Below are 21553 nucleotides of genomic sequence, written 5' to 3'. Positions count from 1 at the left end.
CCACGCAGATACGGGGAGAATGTGCAAACTCTGCACAGACAGTTGCCCGAGGCTGGAATCGAACCCGGGTCCCTGGTGCTGTGAGGCTGCAGTGCTAACCACTGAGCCACCGTGCCACCCTTTATGATCAGAAACCTGTCTATTTCATCATTGAATATACTTAACAACTCTGCCTCAACAGCCCTCTGTGGTAAAGATTTCCACAGCTTCACTATGCTGAGGCAAGAAATTCCTCCTTGTCTTTGTTCAAAGTGGGTGACCCTTTACTCTGAGGTTAAACCCTCTGATCCTATTCTCTAACACAAGCAGAAAAAATCTTTCCACAGCTACCCGGTATGGCTCCACAAGAATCTAATATGTTTCAATACATTTTCCTCTCTTCTAAACTCCAATGATTACAGGTCTAATCTACTCAATATCTTCTTATGAAATCTGTCCATACCCAAAATTAATCCAGTGAACTTTCTCTGGACTGCCTCCAAAAGTGCTCACAGCATTCCAGCTATGGTCTGACAAGTGCCTTGTATAGTTTTAGCAGGATTTCCTCATTTATATAAAAACTGAAAGAACTGTGGATGCTGTAAATCAGAAACGAAAACAGAAGTTGATGTAAAAGCTCAGAAAGTCTGGCAGCATCTGTAAAGAGAAATCAGCATTAACTTTTCAGGCCTGGGTCTGAAGAAGGGTCACTGGACCCAAAACATTAAAGCTGATTTCTCTTTATAGATGCTGTCAGACCTGTTGAGCTCTTCCAGCAACTTCTGTTTTTGCTCCCCATTTTATACTGCATTCTCTCTAAAATAAAGGGCAACATTCCATGTGACCTCCTTGTTATTCACTTATAAACTTGGATGTTAGCTTGTAATCATTTGTGCACAAGGATTCTTAAATCTCTCTGTGCTCTGCCTCTGTAAAGTTTTTCTCTATTTAAATCATATTCAACTTCTCTGTTCATCCTGCCAAAGCACTTCATATTTTCACACATTGTGTTGTATCTGCTGAGTTCTTGCCCAATTATTTAACCTGTCTGTGTGTCTCTGCAGATTCCTTGTGTCATTCTTACAACTTCCTTCCCACATATTTTTGGGTCATCTGCAATCTTGGCTGATGTACATTCACTTCTTTCACAAGCAATTACCGTATATGTTAAATAATTGTGCCCCCAACACTGAACCCTATAGGACTCCACTAGTTAGAGGTTGCCATCCTGAAAATGATCCCCTTATCTCAGCTCTCTGTCTTATATTAGTTCATCAATTCATGCTAAGATACTAACCCCAACACCATGGCTTTTAACTTATTAAAAAGCCCAATGGGAAATAGTTTATCAAATGCCTTCTGTAAATTCAAATATATTACATCTACTGGTTCCCCATTATCTATTCTGCTTCAAATAATTCTAATAAATTGATTCCTTCTCATAGAAACCATGATATCCATGTTATCTCATAACTGCTATAACATAGCTGCAGAGTCCTTTTTATAAAAAAACATAGAAAATGTAGAAATTAGGGGCAGGAGGGGGCCAATCAGTACATCGAGCATGCTCCACTATTCAATAGAATCATGGCTAATCCTCTATCTTAAAGCCATATTCCTACTTTCTCTTCAAATACCTTTATACTTTGAAGATATAAAAATTTAGCTATCTCTTCCTTGAATATATTCAGTGACTCGGCCTCCACACTCTTCTGTGATAGAGGGTTCCAAAGGTTTATTACACCTTGAGTGAGGAAATAATTACTCACCACAGTCCCACATGGTCTACCTTGAATCCTGAGGCTATCCCCTGTTTCAAGACTCCCCAAATATCTTTCCCACATCTATTTTGACCACATCTCCTCTCATCCTTCTGAACTAATGAACTGAGGCCCAATCAACCTAATCTGTCCTCATAAGATAGTCCTGTCATCCTCGGAATTAGTTTAATGGATCTTTGCTGCACTCCTTCCCTGGCAAGTATATCCTCTCTTAGGTAGGGAGTCCAAAACTGCATGGGATACTTCAGATATGATCTCACCAAGGCCCTGTACAACTGCACTAAGATATTACTTCTGAACTCAAAATTATATTTAAATGTAATCATTTAGTAAAATGTAGCAGTAGTATCTGAGGATTCATTTCTATTGCCAGCAGCAGCTGTGTTCAAAGGAGACAAGGTGAAAATAGAGTTACAGTAATCATATAGATTCACGGGTATTTGTTCATTCTTCCATTCCCTTATTTTCCATGAACAAGGAACAATATTGCAAAGGTCTACTGTTGGTCTAATAACTTTTCTGAAGAATCAATGGTTAAAGTGCTATAACAGTACCTCTGACCCAGACCCAATTCTGAACCCTCTTCATCAGTGTTGCATCTTTTCCACTTACCACAGCAACACCTTTTTTGGGGAATTTCCTTTACCACTTTCATTGAGCAGAACAAACACTTCTCAACAGACTCCTCACACATTTCACTTCTTTGCCAATGCATTGTTTCTGGAAGTTTTCTATCTAAACCATTATGTACCTTTCATCGCTCACAGAGAACGGACTGTTAATTGCAGAATAAGTTTGGATTCCCAAACATTTTCTGTCAGAAGTAAAGATATAATGGCTTCTGGAGCTTTAAATAGGTTCTGGAAAATTTTATCACTTGTCCATTGTCCAAGTCAAAAAATCAGACATTATCTCATTTGTTAGTTGAATAGAAATCAGTCGTTGCCCAAACAAATTGAGAATGTAGAAAATGCTGTTTGCAATATTTATATTTCTCAGCAAATTATCATGTTGGACTCAGGATTTGGGTGGTCTGAATGTCAACTCACACCAGACAATCCTTCAAACAATGTGAACAATGAGGTCATAGCTAGTCGGAGGAACTGGTAAGGATTCTAGGAATGATATAACGTGTCTGGGGCATCCTGAGAATTAACTGCTCATATTTGACAAACCAGAGAGATATATTTGAGAGAAGATTCAACAGATTACAGGTTTTTGTGCAGTTTGTTGCCCCTCTTAAGTGGCTGGTAGAAGTGAGGCTAGATACAGGGATGAGGTCAGAAGTAATTTTGGAAAGTCCCTATGGCCTTTCCTCATCCTCAGTATATAATGTAACAATTCATTTGTTTCATATATTACTTAAATATAGTTACACTTAAGAATTTCTTATCATACATTCCAGGCCATTCCACGTTTGTAGAGTATGAGTTGCAGCCAGTGATAGTGACTGTGATTTTTCTATTCCTGCACTAAGTCCAAAAGCAGGAGCTTTTTTGGAGGGATAACCACAGCCTACTAAGCTAGGATAGGCCACCAGATCTTCCACCAACTCAAGCAGTGATTGGCTGTCAGTAGGCTTTTCGACCCTGTAGCTGGATATCCCATCAACCCAATTACCAGAGCCTAGCTGCTCTCAGACTAAGCCGTGACAACAGTAGAGTCTAGAGTGGGTGCTGGGATGCCACTGCCTGTACCCAGTCCCACTCACCAATGGAAAATCACTGCTGAGAAAGCTGGGTATGGTCTTGAGTGGGTATTGTTGGGGGTGGGGGTCGAGGGTTGCTATTGAAGCAGTTTCTAAATGGAGCAGGGGTCAATTCTCAGACGTTACCATATGCCCTAAATCCAGTCCCTTAACAAATATGCCAACTGAAGAAATCCAACCTCCTCACAAAATGGACAGCCAGCCCTCATTCTTTCTCAGCCTATCTGAAGGAATAACACTCTTAAAGTGGTCAGTAATTGACTGCTTCAGGGCCTCAGTTGGCAATGGTGGTGGTGGGGGGGGGAGTTGATGGGGGAGAGGGTTGGTGGAAACAGGAAACTTGATCTTGTACCTTCCCACTGAGTTTATTTCTGTGTTGATGGGAAATGGGGAGCAGTGTCTCACTGCCAACTCATCCAGATATATTTCCCTACCACTACTTTCCTCATCACTTTTTCAGAGGGGAACATGACACCACTGTCAGTTTGGATGAGGTAAGCCAGAGTTGGGGTGGATGAGGAGTTAGATCAAGTCACTAGTGTTAACTCCGAACTTGGAGCAGGGTGAAAATGGCTAATCTTAAGCAGTAGAAGAGCAGACTTTCAGATTCATATGATTGTCACAGATTTCCATCAAATGTTGCTGGCTCCATTTCAATTTCCTTGGATCAGTGTGGCTATGGAATATAGTGAACACAATTAAATTTGTATTCCAACAATAGCAAAAAAGGCACGGTTCTATTTTAGTTGAGGAATTGAACTATCATAATACCCCGCACATAAGAATCCTTACTTTCCAAGGAAAAAATTGTATTCTCCTTTTGATGAGTAACACTTAGCCGCATGTCTCACTCAGAGCACCAGTCACATTAAGAATTTATATTCTTCAGCTGATCCCAGAGTGGCAAGAAACAGATGTTTAAAGTTAAACTCACCAAATCAGAAAAAAACCAGGCAGCTGCCAAGAAATGTGTTGCCATCTGGGCCCTTATTATCCTGAGTGTGAATCTTTAATTAAAGTTCCTTTAACTTCAGAGTATTGATTTTAATTCTACAGAGTTCTTCATCACATCCCACCTGTCAGAATGTTTCTTTGATCAAACTGGCTTCACCAGCATTGGAGAAAATCACATTATTCCCAGGGCTTCTTCAAACATCAGATAGGAATTCACTGCACTCAATATTACAGACACTGAAATTACTTCAGAAGATTTATGAACTCATCATATTTGCACTTCCTTTATATGGATGACGCTTAATCCTACTGAACCTTGATCATCACAACATACCACGTCCATTCAACCTTGGTTGAATCAGGTCCCAACCAAGTTTCCTGACACATCATAAGATTGTAAGAATCAGGAGCAGGAATAGGCTTTCAGCCTTTAATTATTTAGTGGAGCAAGGGCTGATCTCCTCAATCAACACTTTCCTCTGCTATGCTATTGATGTTTTCAACACATAGAAATCCATCAACCTCTGTCTTGAACATACTCAAACACGTAAAAGTATAGAAGAACAAATATGGGCGCTTCTGGTGCAATGGAAGTGTCCATACCTCTAGGCCAGAAGGTCTGGGTCAAGTCTCACCTGGCCCAGATATTTGTCATAACATATCTGAACGGATTGATTAAAAATATCTCAAAGAACAAGCAAATGGGTTGATACTTGTCGATGATATATTTGAAAACTGAAGTGCACTATTGCTAAATAATCTATGTTACATTTAACTTTAATAAGGAAAATCCCATTTTAACATTTTCGATATATATTTGTAATGGATTTGCATGCATTGATGTGTCTTTCCATTGACAAGCTCAGCCCCATGCCATCTTTAACACTAACTGTTGGGAGAACTCTCTTCCAAAATTTGATTCAATAGCCACATACTGCAGTGCTCCCATTCTATACACAACAGAATAAACTCTGGAAAGAATTTAGACTTTGGTTCAAGCTTTGTGGTAATTTATCACGTGTCTTAGGGCATTTAAAAGTCCTTTGCATGAAACTACTTACATGTGTGGGTGATAATGGGGACTGCAGATGCTGGAGAATCCAAGATAACAAAGTGTGGAGCTGGATGAACACAGCAGGCCAAGCAGCACCTCAGGAGCACAAAAGCTGATGTTTCGGGCCTAGACCCTTCATCAGAGAGGGGGGTGGGGAGAGGGAACTGGAATAAATAGGGAGAGAGAGGGAGGCGGACCAAAGATGGAGAGGAAACAAGATAGGTAGAGAGGAGAGTATAGGTGAGGAGGTAGGGAGGGGATAGGTCAGCCCAGGGAAGATGGACAGGTCAAGGAGGCGGGATGAGGTGGTAGGTAGGAAATGGAGGTGCGGCTTGAGGTGGGGGGAAGTGTGAGGTTGTTGCAAATTAAACAAACTATTTATTTTATACACAAACAGCAATGATATTAATGATCGATTGGGTTACTTCTAATCAGTGACATTAAGATTTCAAGCAAACTGTGGTAACTCCAACAGCGCAGGTCCCCATCAGTCCTGCAGTGAAAGAACAGCATGGACTAACTGGCTCAAGTCCTGGAATAAGGGTTGGAACTCACAACTGACTGACTCAGAAATGAAAGTCTCATAAATTGAGTGGAGCTAACAGTTGCTATGAAATTATTTTCTATTCCAGTATTGAGTTAGGTAGCAACAGCATATCTTATACATATTAAGAGCATACAGAAAGTGAAATAATGCTGCAACCAATATTCATTAAAGATGAACATATAAAAACTATAGATTCCAGAGATCTCAAATTAAAATAGAATTTGCTGCAAACATTGAGTTTGCAGATACCCTTACTGTTGGTGATATAATGGAAGAAAACATTCAGGTCATGTAGTTATAAAATTGAAGATGCCTGCTCCCTTGTCAGACGGGAGACTCAGAGTGAAAGAATAATTCACGTTTATATAGAGCTTTTTAATGACCACTGGACATCCTAAAACACTTTATAGCCGATGAAGTACTTTTGAATTCTATTCACTGCTGTAATGCAGTTCAATGAATGAAGAGTAGAAGATATCAGTGCAGGCACACTGGCATTGGTAATGAAGCCTCAGTACTCACTTAACACAAGAAATATCGACAGCTGGAAATTGTTCGGGATAGTGGCTTCTCTTCTTTCATAGCTAAAGACTTATGCTTCAAGATGGTCAGGGCAATGTGCAAGACACCAGTTAGTCTTGAAATCTGAGGAAGAATTATAGTGTTAACTTGGTGATCAGCGGTGATTTTTACATACAGAAGTAAGTTTGGGATATTCGAGAAAAAGTATCATGGAGGGGTCATTCTATACCCAACTAAATAGACATTGAAGAGTACTGGATAGTAGGATAAGAACTTTATTCTGCATCTCACTGTGCAACACCTGGACATGCTTGATATTGATGTGGAGTACCTCAGATTTGTAGAGCTATATTCAACAACACTGAATTTATAAAATGACTGCAGTATAGAAAAAGGCTTTTTGATCTGTCACATCTGTCATGACTCTCTGATTGAGCAATTCATCTAGTGCGCCCCTTCCCTGCTTTCTCCCTGTAGTTGTACACATTCTCCTTTTCCAGATAATGATTCAATTCCCTTTTGAAAGCTTCAGTTGAACTCGATTCCATGGCAGTCTCAAGCTCCACACTCCAGATTCTAACCACTCACTGCAAATATTTCTCTGTGTGAGTTTATTGCTTGTTTTGTCAATTATCTTTGAGTGGTATTCTTGATCCTTGATCTTCTTGGTTCTTGATACTTCCACCAATGGGCTAGTTTCTTTGTTTTTACTCTGTCCTAACCTCTTACGATCTATTGATCCTCCTTTCACATTTCTCTTCTCCAGGACAACCATCCCAACTTCTCTGGTCTATCTAAGTAATTGGAGTTTCCCATAGCATTCTTCTGAATTTTGACTACTCACTCTCTGACATCTTAACATGCTTCCTAAAGTCTGGTGCCTGGAACAGGAATTGTTGCTGAACATGTATTTTATACAAATTTACATAACTTCCTTGCTTTTGAATTGCATGCCCTTATTAATAAAGCCCAAGATACTTTATTAAGTCCCCTCTCAATGTATCCTGCTACCTTCAATCATATTTGTACATATACACCAGGGTCTCCCCACTCCTGCAATTCCTGATTTTTATTGCATTTCTTTCAAGCAAAATTGATCACTGCACACTTTTCTGCATTAAATTTTTTCAACCACTTGCCTATCCATGTGTCTGAAGGTATTTGCTGATTAGCCTCAGTATTTCTATCACCATGGTGATTTCTTTTTAAAAATGCAGTCTTAGATAGTTTTGAAAGCCAATGGGATTTGTTTTGTACTTTGACAGAGTTTTTGAGAAAACAAAGTAAACTGAGTAGTGTGTTATGCTTTCAGATAGACGATTGTTGATTTTTTTTTGGTGGTGGGGAGGTCTTTGGTGAAACAGCCATATCTTGGAAAACAGCTTTTTACTGTGGTTGGTTGGCTCACTTAGCTGGTTCGTTGTTTCACAGATGATTCGTTACCATGCTGGGTAACATCATTAGTGCAGCGTCCAGTGAAGTCCTGTTGTGTTTTCCTGTCATTTAAACTCTGGTGTCCAATGAGCTGGATTACCTCACTTCTGGTTTTATCTAGTCGTGGAGTATGTATAGGGTCTAGCTCTCTGTGTTTATTGATGGCCTTCTTAGTGGAGAACCAGGCCTATAGGAATTTTGAACTTGTTTCTGCTTGGCCTGTCCCAGGATCCTGGTGTTGTCCCAATCAAACTGGTGGTTTTCTTTATCCATGTGGATGGAGATGAGTGAGTACTAGTCATGTCTTATATATTACGTTGGTCCTGTCCATAGTGGGGAACGGGTCCGTGGTCCGGGTTAAAAGTTAGTGTAGGGTCGATGTGGGTTTGTGTGCTACTCTGATGCACAGTAGTCGTAGGAATTTTGTGGTCAGTTCAGACGTGTTCTTGATGTAAGGTAGCGTGATGAGTGTGTCGAGGCATGCAGTATCTTCCAAGAAGAAAGTTAGCCTTAAGAGTACACCAACATCAACTAACAATAAAAAGACATGACCAATAGTCAATCATCTCCATCTACATGAATAAGGAAAACTACCAGTTGATTAGGACAACACCAGGATCCTGCGGCAGCCCAAGCAGAGACAAGCATGGGAATTCCTAAAGGCCTGGTTCGCCACTAAGAAGGCCATCAACAAACATACAGAGCTAGATCCTATATATTCTCCACTGTGAGGGAAAACCAAAGTGAGGTAATCCAGCTCAACAGACCCCAGAGTTTAAATACCAGGTGGGAAAACGCAACAGCGCTTCATCGGAGGCTGCACTGATGATGTTACCCAGAAGGATAACGAAACGTCTGTGGAACAATGAACGAGCTTGGTGAGCAAACCAACCACAATCCGAGCAATAAATCTACTCAAAAACCTTACAGCTTTTTATTTTAAGAATTGTTAGGACGATCCTGCATGGTTCTTAGCTGAAACTGGATGTATAAAGCAGCTTCTCCTTAACAATGGGAGAAAATAGTTTAGAATTATTAAAAATAGGTTTCCTCAGTTTAAGGAGTTCTGTTTAAAAGTTCCAGTCCAGAAGTGTTTGGTTAAAACTGTGGAAGAGTTATTTGAAGCTGAGAAAGTTTACAATAATTTATATAATGAATCAAGGACGAGTTGATCAGAGTCTCATGACAACAGCTAAGTCAAGCCCTGTGAGAGACAAAGATAGATACTCTCTCTGATGTTTGAGCGCTACAATGGAATTCTGCTGGGATTAATGGGATTGTATTTTTACTGAGAGTTTCGTAATCTTTAAATGTTATGTTACATCTAAATAAGTTTGTTTGTTCTATTTTATCTTCACTTCTTTTGTATAATAAACATCAGTATAATTGTTAAAACCAAATCTGCAGAGTTGCACATATGTGGTTCAGTGAAATAGCACCTGTTAAAACCAAAAGAAGTGATCTACCAAGATTTCCAGCTTGGATCTGACTTGTCCAGTTATACAACATCTGACATCATAACAATATGATGGTATGGAGCGGCTGAGGGCTGAATACCGATCACTAGGGAACTCTATTATAAATCTTCCTCTGTCCAGATAAATGAACAACACACTCTTTGATAAGAGAAATGGGCAAAAAAATCTGCATACATTGAAATTAGAAGAGATTAAAAAACCAAATATTCCCCCCGGTTATATCTTTAAAACACATTACTGCTTCATTACATGCTTATCATTTAAATTGTGAAGCTGACTTCTAAAGAAATGCAGGAGAAACATTCTATGAATTCATTGAAATATACTCACATTAACACTGAATTTAAAAAAAACTTTTTTTGGTGTTGTTAAACTGCTTTACAAATTAACTCTTTTCCGTCATGTTTCTTCTTCTTGTGTTTCCCAATTTTCTTTCTCTCCATTTCATGAGGGCAACAATTCTGGGTGCCGTTTTCAAATCTTTCTAAAATCAGCACCTTTCAGGTGTGGGAGCCAAAGCAACACAGTGTTCACAGGCTAAATAACTACAGGAGAATCACCGCAGAGCCTGACACTGTTCTCACCCAAAGGCCACACAAAAACACTTTAAAAGGACTCAGTACTGGCCATCAGGGAGTCATGGCTGATTTTCAGGGGCCATCAGGGCCAACAGTAACATGTGACCTGATTGAGATCAACTAGTTCAAAAGTGGGTTAAATATCTGTGATTTCTATTAGGGTAGTTCTGCACTACTTTAGCCAAAACGGCACATTGCAAAATGTCCAACACACACTTGAGCCAGCCATCTTATAGGTTTGCTTGAAAACACAGTTTAACATCAGTCGAATTTCATATCAGTACTTAAGAAATATGGCTGTGTTATGAATAACAATGTCCTGTTTAATATCCTTATTTCAACTAGTTGGAAAATCTCGGTTAAATAGGGCTGCATTTTGTTGTAAAGTTTAATGTTGCAGATTACTTATTAATGCTCAAAGTTAACAGCAAGTTCAACACAGAGATGTGAATATGAATTTCCAATATTTGCTGGCTGATTTACCCAGCTCCATCATCTATTGACAGCTAACACTTTACCTTCAAATTATTTTGAGGAGCTTAATGGGTTTTTGCATGAACATGGCCCAAAAAACATTAGCCAAAGTCACATTTATGCTGAACAAACCATGACAGGAATAAGAAAGATATTAATTTTACAAAAATATAACAGACAGACACAGAAGTATCAAGGACTCTTAAAATTGCACTATAAACACTGCAGTTTTATTGATTAGAGCTGAGTAACTTATGATTGTAATGGAGCATTGACTACACAGTGTCAGGAGTAAAACAAAGTCAATCTCTCACCTCTCGGGAGGTGTTTGTTAAAGATCGGAACATTTCATGATTGGCTCTCCATGAATCAATTTACTTTTAAAACTGGTGTGAATTATTAAACAAAATGCGTTCCTGCCAGTACTGGCTGTGCTATGTCATGTGTTGATCTCTTTGGGGCGAATTTTCATCTCAGATAGTTTTGCAGTGGCTTTCTTGGATGTAAGTGGAGTCCTAGTAATGATCAGGGAATGGAAAGAAGCATTAAATGTCATTGTGTTCTCCAAGCTTTTGCACAGCTGACTGTTGGCAGAATGATTTTTGGGTACTAACTGTGTAGCTGTTATCCTTTCTTTGCAAAGGCCTGGCTCTGTACTGTGCTTGGTTTGACTCTGTTCCTCTGAAGAGACTCCAGATGAATTGTTGCTTGACTGCAGATTACTTCTAAGTTTAGCCTTGGCAGAACTCAAATGTTGTACGAGTGAAATTTCTGGGAGTGGCCTTTGAGAAAACAGTGACCTGAACCTCTGAGAAGCTTTAGTGTGATTTAGAGTAGAATCTAATGTTGGTATAAACTCTAAACTGGTCAGAACTTTTATCTGGGGCCTGTTGTCAGCCTTTTGAGGCCGTTTAAGAATGGTTGCTCTCTCTGAAATCCTGTACTCGAGCCTTGCCTTAAATCTCTTCTCAAATGGCTCTTTTGGGGAACCATTATAAAGGAGGACAAATTCTTTCCGTGCCTCCAGCGGCATGATGTACAGTCCTCGAGAACACTTTGTGAAGATCTCAAATACCAAATCTAACAACAGAAAGAGAGAGAGTGAGAGGAGAAAAATATAATTGAACAGCTATTCCATTAATCATAAAGAAATGTTATTTTGCATGCTTGAGCTGTCATCAATTTATACAAATATCCTTCTGTAATTCTACATAAAGATAGAAATGGCCATCTTACCAAGGGTTTCATTCATTACTTTGGGAATGACTGATTTGAGAATCTCACAATTTATCTGTAAAGATGGGTTTGAGTTGATCTCAAGCAACCAGACCTATAAAGCAAACCCAAAGAACATGTCAACTCTCTGAATGCAATTTTCATTTAGCCTCACCATAGTGAGGTTTGTCCCATGTTTTAGGTATATAACTGAGCCCCTGATCATTTTGTTCTTGACTGTACTGGAATGAATAGACATCACTTAAGAAAAGCTTTGTTCTGATGTTAACAACAATTGTGAAGCTGTGTTCTCCCATTGAACAGGATTGTGTGTGCTTTGGGCAGGGATCCCAACATTGAAATCAAATGTGGTCCTGACCCCACACTGTACGCTTCCCTTCCATCTTAAGGTCAGTGGTGGGGTTGTTTACTAATGTGATGTCACAATGCAGCAAGACCTGACAATAAACACGGGGAATGCTGGAGAAACTCAGCTGGTCTGGCAGCATCTGTGGAGAGAGAGAGAGACAAAGTTAACATTTTGAATACAGTACCACTCTTCTTCATTTGTTCAAATGTCACAAATGTTTGAAAATTAAAACATATCAATAGATAACTACCTTTTTAGAAACAATCAATCAGCAGGGAGAATTGGTTGTCATACGCATCTTAAAATATCATAATTCATCTCAGCACATACAGTTTGTCACAGACAATGCTGTATCCCACAGGGATGTTCCAGTGTACTGGAGTAGTTAGCAGATCCATTCACTACCTCCCATTCTCTTTCATCCCATTTTTACTTTCACTCTTCAAAGCTTCCAACCATTCATTATTTTGTGATACATCTTGTTCCTTCCATCCTCTTCTGTTCTTTTACTAGCCCACACCATAAGCTTTCACAATCAGCAGTGACTTCCTCAATTACAACACATTACAAATCAGGCAAAACACCAAAAATGACAGGCATTAGAAAGGGTGTGCACAGGTCTGTCCTTTAATGAAAGCCAAAATCTTGCGTCCATTTGGAATCTTATACACCTCACAGCGTTTCAAAGCAATTCTGAGTCAAATATCACTGTTGAAGAGTAAGCACTGCTATAATATATAAACAGAGAGATATAAATAGAGCCAGGTCCCTTTCTGCACCAGTTAAAAAAGAAAAATGCTTTCATCTCTACATAAATTTCTTCCCTAACAGTAAGATTTCAAAATTGTGAGATTGGGAAGAGGTGCTTGCATATTGATATTCACTGCCACAAGTTCCCATTTGGTAAGGACCATTGCTAGAGTAACTGCTATACTGACAGAGTTGTGAGTTGTGTACTGTATTGACAGACAAGAATTCGTTATACATTGTATTTAGTTCATTGTTTGTCTTATTGTATTGTGGTAGGGCCAACAATAGAGAAAATGTGAGCTAAAAGGTAAGAGAAGAAACAATTAGATGCTTGGAGTTTAAAGAAACAGGTATATATATATCAATGAATGCCCACTTTGGCATGACCAAAAAGCTGAGTCAGCTTGGAATTGGCAACCTATGGAGAAACTATTCCCACTGAGGTTACTTGGTGCAATTCTGAGTTTGGATCATTCAATTACATTCTCAAATAAACTTTGGGGAAGGGAAAATGAGGCGTCAACCTAGTGAAGCTTCCAAACACAGCTACATGTGTGCCAAACAGCAAAAGCAGCTAGTGACAGACAGCACTAAATGATCCCACAAGCAAGGGATCAGATGTAAGCTCTGCAGTACTTAGCACATCCAGGCAGGAATCGTGGTGAACAATTAACCAACTCATGGAGGAAGAGGCTTCACAAATATCCTCATCCTCAATGATGGAAGGTAGATATCAGTCTTCAGCCAATTTGATTCACTCCACGTGATATCAAGAAACAGTTGGAGACATTGGATACCACAAAGGCTATGGGCCCTGACAACATTCTGACAATAGTACTGCAGACTTTGTGCTCCAGAACTTGCCCCACCCCTAGTCAAACAGCTCCAGTACAGCTTCAACACCAACTGCTACCCAACATTCTGCAAAGTGCTCAGGTATTTCCTGTACGCAAGAAGCAGGACAAATCCCATCCTGGCCAATTAACTCCCCATCAGTATATTCTCTCAACTATCAGCAAAGTGATGGAAAGTATCGTCAATAGTGTATCGAACAGCACCTGCCCAGCACAAATTTTCCTATTGACACCCAGTTTGGTTCCACCAGGGCCAATCAGCTCCTGACCTCATTGTAGCCTTGGTTCAAACATGGACAAAAGAGCTGAATTCCAGAGGTGAGGTGAAAATAACAGCCCTTGATATCTCGGCCACGCTTTACTGAGTGCGGCATCAAAGAGCCCGAGTAAAACTGGAATTAATGGGTAATGGGGACAAACTCTCCATCTGTTGGAGCGATACCTGGCAAATAGCAAGTTGAGGTTGTGGTTGTTGGACGTCAATCATCTCAGCCCCAGGATATCTCTGCAGGAGTTCCTCAGGGTAGTGTCCTGAGCCCAACCACCTTGAGGAGCTTCATCAATGACCTGCCCTCTACCATAAGGTCAGAAGTGGGGATGTTTGCGAATGAAAGCACAAGGTTTAGCACCATTCATGACTGCTCTGACTGAAGCAGTCCATGTTCAAATGCAACATGATCTGGACAATATCCAGGTTTGGCCTGACAGGTGGCAAGTAACAGTCACGTGACACAAAAGCCAGGCTGCAACCATCCCCAAGAAGAAACGCACCTTGACATTCATTGATGTTACCATTACTGAGTCCACCACTTGCAACGTCTTTGGGGTTACCATTGATCAGGAACAAAGCTTAAATCATAAACACAGTGGCTACAAGAGCAGGTCATAGGCCAGGAATACAGCAGCAAATAACTCACCTCCTGACTCCTCAAAATTTGTACACCATCTACAAGGCAGACGTCAGAAGTGTGATAGAATACTCTCCAATAGCCTGGATGGATGCAGCTTCAATACTGAAGAAGCTTGACACCAAATAAGGCAAAGCTGCTCGCTTGATTGATAGTAAATCTGCAAGCGTCCACGCTCTCTCCCACCAATGCTCAGTAGCGGCAGTGTGTACTATCTACAAAAGCTATTGATACTCTAATCATTCAGTTGGCCTTTTCTGATCATCTGTCAGTGGCAGACTGTCTGACCTAGCCTTAGTACCTGCATTAACGCTTGCTGCTCTGCATACATTCCTAATTCAAACATTCGACCTGTGAGACCCTGATTCCCATGTTCCTCACCAAAGAGACAAAGTAATCTGACCCGTTGAAGAGTCTTTCTCCTCACATGTCACCTCTTGCTGATTTATGCTCTATAACCTGGACACCTTCCTCTCCTATTTTATCAGAGTGGGTTTTTCTGAAGTGGTGTACTTGGAAGTAAGGGGTGAGTGCTGATGTCTGCGTAGCCAAAATTCCAGGCTCTTTTCCAGTAACATTTAGAGGAAGAAAAGTTACAATGATCGCTTGTCTTAATTTGACTTGTAACAAGTCCCATGGGGGTTTCATGATATGCTTGCTGATAGTTAATGCCAGATTTTTTATCAGAAGAAAAGGAAGATAAACAAATCATAAGACCATAAGATATAGGAGCTGAATTAAGGCATTTGGCCCATCGGGTTTGCTCCACCATTCAATTATGGCTGATAATCATTCTCAACCTCATTGTCCTGTCTTCTCCATGGAAGCTTTGATTTCTTTACTAACCAAGAATCTATCTGTCTCTGTCTTAAACACACTCAGTGACTTGGTCTCCGCAACCTTCTACAGCAACAAGTTCCACAGATTCACCACCTTCTGACTGAAGAAATTCCTTATTTCAGTTCTCAAGGTATGTCCCTTCACTCTGAGGCTGTGCCTCAAGTCCCAGTTTCCTCTACTATGTAGAAATATCTTCTCCACATTGACTCCATCCAGGCCTCTCAATATTCTGTGAGTTTAAATCAGATAGCGCCCCCCCCCCATTCTTCTAAACTCCATCAAGTACAGACTCAGAGTCCTCAACCACTCCTTATACGGCAAGCCCTTCATCTCTGTGACCATTCTTGTAAATCACCTCCGGGTCCCCTCTAATGACAACACATCCTTCTTCAGATGCAGGGTCCAAAATTGTTCACAGTATTCCAGGGTCTGACTAAAGCCTTATACAGCTTCAGCGGTACATCCCTGCTCTTGTATTCTAGCCCTCTGAAAATGAATGTCCACATTGCATTTGCCTTCTTAACTGTCAACTGAGCCTGCATGTTAATCTAAAGAGGATTCTGAATTAGAACTCCTAAATCACTTTGTACATCAGATTTCCAAAGTCTTTCCCCATTAGAAAATAGGTTAGGCCTCTATTCTCTCTACCAAAGTGCATAACTTTTACAGCAATAATTGCCACATTCTGGAGTTTATAAGTCCAAAGTCTCTACGAGAAGCTGCAAAAGTAGATAAATGCATAAGATTGAGTAGGGTGGCAAATAAGTGGGTGGATGAGTAAAGTGACAGGTAAATAGGTGAATGGGTAAGGTGCCACACAGCTGGTTTGATAGGTTGAACAGTCTTTTATCAATCCATGATAATAAAATGTGAGGCTGGATGAACACAGCAGGCCAAGCAGCATCTCAGGAGCACAAAAGCTGACGTTTCGGGCCTAGACCCTTCATTAGAGAGGGGGATGGGGTGAGGGTTCTGGAATAAATAGGGAGAGAGGGGGAGGCGGACCGAAGATGGAGAGAAAAGAGGATAGGTGGAGAGAGTATAGGTGGGGAGGTAGGGAGGGGATAGATCAGTCCAGGGAAGACGGACAGGTCAAGGAGGTGGGATGAGGTTAGTAGGTAGATGGGGGTGCGGCTTGGGGTGGGAGGAAGGGATGGGTGAGAGGAAGAACAGGTTAGGGAGGCAGAGACAGGTTGGACTGGTTTTGGGATGCAGTGGGTGGAGGGGAAGAGCTGGGCTGGTTGTGTGGTGCAGTGGAGGGAGGGGACGAACTGGGCTGGTTTAGGGATGCAGTTGGGGAAGGGGAGATTTTGAACCTGGTGAAGTCCGCATTGATACCATTAGGCTGCAGGGTTCCCAGGCGGAATATGAGTTGCTGTTCCTGCAACCTTCGGGTAGCATCATTGTGGCACTGCAGGAGGCCCATGATGGACATGTCATCTAAAGAATGGGAGGGGGAGTGGAAATGGTTTGCGACTGGGAGGTGCAGTTGTTTGTTGCGAACTGAGCGGAGGGGTTCTGCAAAGCGGTCTCCAAGCCTCCGCTTGGTTTCCCCAATGTAGAGGAAGCCACACCGGGTACAGTTGATGCAGTATACCACAATGGCAGATGTGCAGGTGAACCTCTGCTTAATGTGGAATGTCATCTTGGGTCCTGGGATAGGGGTGAGGGAGGAGGTGTGGGGGTAAGTGTAGCATTTCCTGCGGTTGCAGGGGAAGGTGCCGGGTGTGGTGGGGTTAGAGGGCAGTGTGGAGCGAACAAGGGAGTTACGGAGAGAGTGGTCTCTCCGGAAAGCAGACAGGGGTGTGGATGGAAAAATGTCTTGGGTGGTGGGGTCGGATTGTAGATGGCGTAAGTGTCGGAGGATGATGCGTTGTATCCGGAGGTTGGTGGGGTGGTGTGTGAGAACGAGGGGGATCCTCTTTGGGCGGTTGTGGCAGGGGCGGGGTGTGAGGGATGTGTTGCGGGAAATACAGGAGACGCGGTCAAGGGCGTTCTCGATCACTGTGGGGGGAAAGTTGCGGTCCTTGAAGAACTTGGACATCTGGGATGTGCGGGAGTGGAATGTCTTATCCTGGGATCAGATGCGGAGGAGGCGGAGGAATTGGGAATAGGGGATGGAATTTTTGCAGGAAGGTGGGTGGGAGGAGGTGTATTCTAGGTTGCTGTGGGAGTCGGTGGGCTTGAAATGGACATCAGTTACAAGCTGGTTGCCTGAGATGGAGACTGAGAGGTCCAGGAAGGTGAGGGATGTGCTGGAGATGGCCCAGGTGAACTAGAGGTTGGGGTGGAAGGTGTTGGTGAAGTGGATGAACTGTTCGAGCTCCTCTGGGGAGTGAGAGGCGGCGCCGATACAGTCATCAATGTACCGGAGGAAGAGGTGGGGTTTGGGGCCTGTGTAGGTGCGGAAGAGGGGCTGTTGGCTTGAAATGGACATCGACATACACCGACTCCCACAGCTACCTAGAATACACCTCCTCCCACCCACCCTCCTGCAAAAATTCCATCCCCTATTCCCAATTCCTCCACCTCCGCTGCATCTGCTCCCAGGATAAGACATTCCACTCCCGCACATCCCAGATGTCCAAGTTCTTCAAGGACCGCAACTTTCCCCCCACAGTGATCGAGAACGCCCTTGACCGCGTCTCCCGTATTTCCCGCAACACATCCCTCACACCCCGCCCCCGCCACAACCGCCCAAAGAGGATCCCCCTCGTTCTCACACACCACCCCACCAACCTCCGGATACAACGCATCATCCTCCGACGCTTCCGCCATCTACAATCCGACCCTACCACCCAAGACATTTTTCCATCCCCACCCCTGTCTGCTTTCCGGAGAGACCACTCTCTCGCTCCACACTGCCCTCTAACCCCACCACACCCGGCACCTTCCCCTGCAACCGCAGGAAATGCTACACTTGCCCCCACACCTCCTCCCTCACCCCTATCCCAGGCCCCAAGATGACATTCCACATTAAGCAGAGGTTCACCTGCACATCTGCCAATGTGGTGTACTGCATCCACTGTACCCGGTGTGGCTTCCTCTACATTGGGGAAACCAAGCGGAGGCTTGGAGACCGCTTTGCAGAACACCTCCGCTCAGTTCGCAACAAACAACTGCACCTCCCAGGCGCAAACCATTTCCACTCCCCCTCCCATTCTTTAGATGACATGTCCATCATGGGCCTCCTGCAGTGCCACAATGATGCCACCCGAAGGTTGCAGGAACAGCAACTCATATTCCGCCTGGGAACCCTGCAGCCCAATGGTATCAATGTGGACTTCACCAGGTTCAAAATCTCCCCTTCCCCAACTGCATCCCTAAACCAGCCCAGTTCGTCCCCTCCCCCCACTGCACCACACAACCAGCCCAGCTCTTCCCCTCCTCCCACTGCATCCCAAAACCAGTCCAACCTGTCTCTGCCTCCCTAACCTGTTCTTCCTCTCACCCATCCCTTTCTCCCACCCCAAGCCGCACCTCCATCTCCTACCTACTAACCTCATCCCACCTCCTTGACCTGTCCGTCTTCCCTGGACTGACCTATCCCCTCCCTACCTCCTCACCTGTACTCTCTCCACCTATCTTCTTTTCTCTCCATCTTCGGTCCGCCTCCCCCTCTCTCCCTATTTATTCCAGAACCCTCACCCCATCCCCCTCTCTGATGAAGGGTCTAGGCCCGAAACATCAGCTTTTGTGCTCCTGAGATGCTGCTTGGCCTGCTGTGTTCATCCAGCCTCACATTTTATTATCTTGGATTCTCCAGCATCTGCAGTTCCTATTATCTTTTTATCAATCCATGTTTGCCTATTGTGACATGAGACTTGAACACCTACAGAAAACACAAAGAATATTGAAGCCTACATTCTTTATTTCATTGGCATCAGATCATTTCTAACAGGAAGGGAAATTAAGGAATGACAAGGGACCATTTCCAGTGTGTAGATGGAAGAGTGTCTGCGGGTTACACTGGGATGTGGAATCCTTTGTTTATCTGCTCCCCTTCCCATCGTCCCTCTTCCACTAAAAACCATATTTTTTCCAGCGAAAGTCCAAACTGCTGCTCCAGCTGCTCTCCCTCACTGTCACCACCTGCTGGTGGAGGTCCTGGCAAACTGCTCAGCTCCCTTGCTCAGTGCCCCCCCACCACCGTCGCCACCTGCTGTTGGCGATCCCATTATATGATTGTAACAGCATCGTATTGAAAGGCAGATTACGTTTGAAGGGCCAAGTGGTCCATTCCTGTTCCTAATTTCTGTGTTTCCATATCTTTATTATGCACTGGGTTGGACCTTTGTGGGTATTCCACACATAAAGGTTGCTATTACAGTGCTTCTCATCGTCAGTAAATGCAATATTTTGTGCTCTGTCGTAATTAATGCGAATACGGTATTATTTTACTAAGATTTTCAAAAAAATCATTTAGTTACTCGTCAATTTAAACACCCATTTGAATGTGAACAGGGAGAGAGGGCTCCTGTGAAATTGAATCAGTGTTACTCCAGGTTAGTCCTTTTATAAAATGATGGAGTATTTGAAAATGTACCACAGAGGTAACCATTTACACATCATATGTGCAATTTTAAACTATTTATTTTCTCTTTCTTGTGTTTTCACCATACATGCCAGAAAATTCTGTGTGTGAAAGTGTCAGCAATCACTCATTCATGTGTATGATTGTTCACATCAGAAATTCCATGTCACTGGTTTTAGGAATGTGGGGGATATAACTCCTTCATGTAGATGCCTTGTGTGGGATGTATGTTAATGTCACACATCAGCAGAGACACAGTCCTTGAATGAAGGTAGATCCTGTTCCAGTGGTAAAGAAATCTCAATGACTGGGGATCTCCCTACTCCTGCAACCTACATTCACCATCTCAGCTGTTGCTATCCCACAAAAATCTTGTGTCTGAATCACTGTTGAGTACTTGTTTTGGATTTTGGTTCTGAATGAGTATTGTACTATTGACATCATTGCCAGTATATTGCAGACTACACTTCAAAAGATTATTGGCCTTATAATGCGCTGAAGACATGAAGGGCAGTACAAAAATAAAGTTTTCATTTCTTTAAATGTTACACAAACTAAGTAGTACATCTGTGCTCTTGTACTCTAGCCTTCTTGAAAATCTAACATTGCATTTGCCTTCCTGACTACCAACTGAACCTGTATGTTAATCTTACACAAATCCTGAATGAGGACTCCTGAGTTGCTTTGTACTTCAGATTTTCAAAGCCATTCCCCATTTAGAAAATAGTTGAAGCCTGTATTCTTCATATCAAAGTGCATAACACCATGCTTACCAAAATTATACTGCATCTGCCACTTCTTTTCTCACTCTCCTAGCCTGTCCAAGCCCTTCTGCAGCCTTCCCATTTCCTCATCGCTACTGGTATCTCAACCAATCATCATGACATCTGCAAACTTAGCAAAAGTATCCTCAGCTCCTTTATCCAGACGGTTAATATATAATGTAAAGTTATCCCAACGCTGACCCCTGAAGAACTCCACTAGGCACTGCCTACCATCCTGAAAAGGTCACTTTATCCTCACTCTCTGTTTTCTGCCAGGCAGCCAATCCTCTAGCCATGCCAGTAACACTTGCCCCTAACTACCATGGGCTCATATGTAATCGTGCAGCCTCTCAGGTAGCACCTTGTCAAAAGCTTTCTGGAAATCCAAATTGATCATGTCCACTGATTTGCCAGGTATGTTATCCCTTTGATGAATCCATGCTAATTTAGCACTATTTTACCATGTGATTCCAAGTACTGGCAATCTTATCCTTAATAATGGACTCTCAAATCTTACCAGGGACAGAGGTCAGGCTAAACAACCATTAATTTCCTGTTCTCTACCTCCTTCCCTTCTTAATCAGGGTGTTACATTAGCCATTTTCCAGTGTACTGGGGCCCTTTCTGACTCCCATCATTCCTGAAAGATCCCGACCAATGCCTCCATAATTTTCTCAGCTGTCTCCTTCAGAGCTCTTGTGGTATAATCAATCTGGTCCAGATGATATATCCAACTTCAGACTTTTCAGTGATTTGGAAACAATACAGACTGCAGATCCTGGAAGCCAGAGTCTATAGGTGTGAGACTG

At 42.4% G+C, this 21553-nt stretch overlaps 2 protein-coding genes across 2 annotated transcripts in view; both read right to left on the bottom strand.

Annotated features, from left to right (window-relative positions):
- LOC125466530 (protein polyglycylase TTLL10-like) overlaps positions 1-6660 on the bottom strand; it is a 64571-nt gene extending 57911 nt beyond the window's left edge. Inside the window, exon 1 of the mRNA XM_059655673.1 lies at positions 6546-6660. The gene's annotated coding sequence lies outside the window, so the exon portion shown is untranslated. The remainder of the gene's footprint in view (positions 1-6545) is intronic.
- A 4091-nt stretch (positions 6661-10751) lies between these two features.
- Positions 10752-21553, bottom strand: part of LOC125466529 (protein polyglycylase TTLL10-like) — a 104132-nt gene continuing 93330 nt past the window's right edge. Inside the window, exons 11-12 of the mRNA XM_059655595.1 lie at positions 11746-11839; positions 10752-11589 (exon numbers count right to left, since the gene is read on the bottom strand). Coding sequence (XP_059511578.1) covers positions 10949-11589; positions 11746-11839 — 735 coding nt within the window. The 3' untranslated portion in view covers positions 10752-10948. The remainder of the gene's footprint in view (positions 11590-11745; positions 11840-21553) is intronic.

Source organism: Stegostoma tigrinum, chromosome 28, assembly GCF_030684315.1.
Source record: "Stegostoma tigrinum isolate sSteTig4 chromosome 28, sSteTig4.hap1, whole genome shotgun sequence".
NCBI classification, from domain to species: Eukaryota; Metazoa; Chordata; class Chondrichthyes; order Orectolobiformes; family Stegostomatidae; genus Stegostoma; species Stegostoma tigrinum.
The sequence above is the reverse complement of the archived record's forward strand: the minus strand, read 5'-3'. Positions and strand labels throughout refer to the sequence as shown.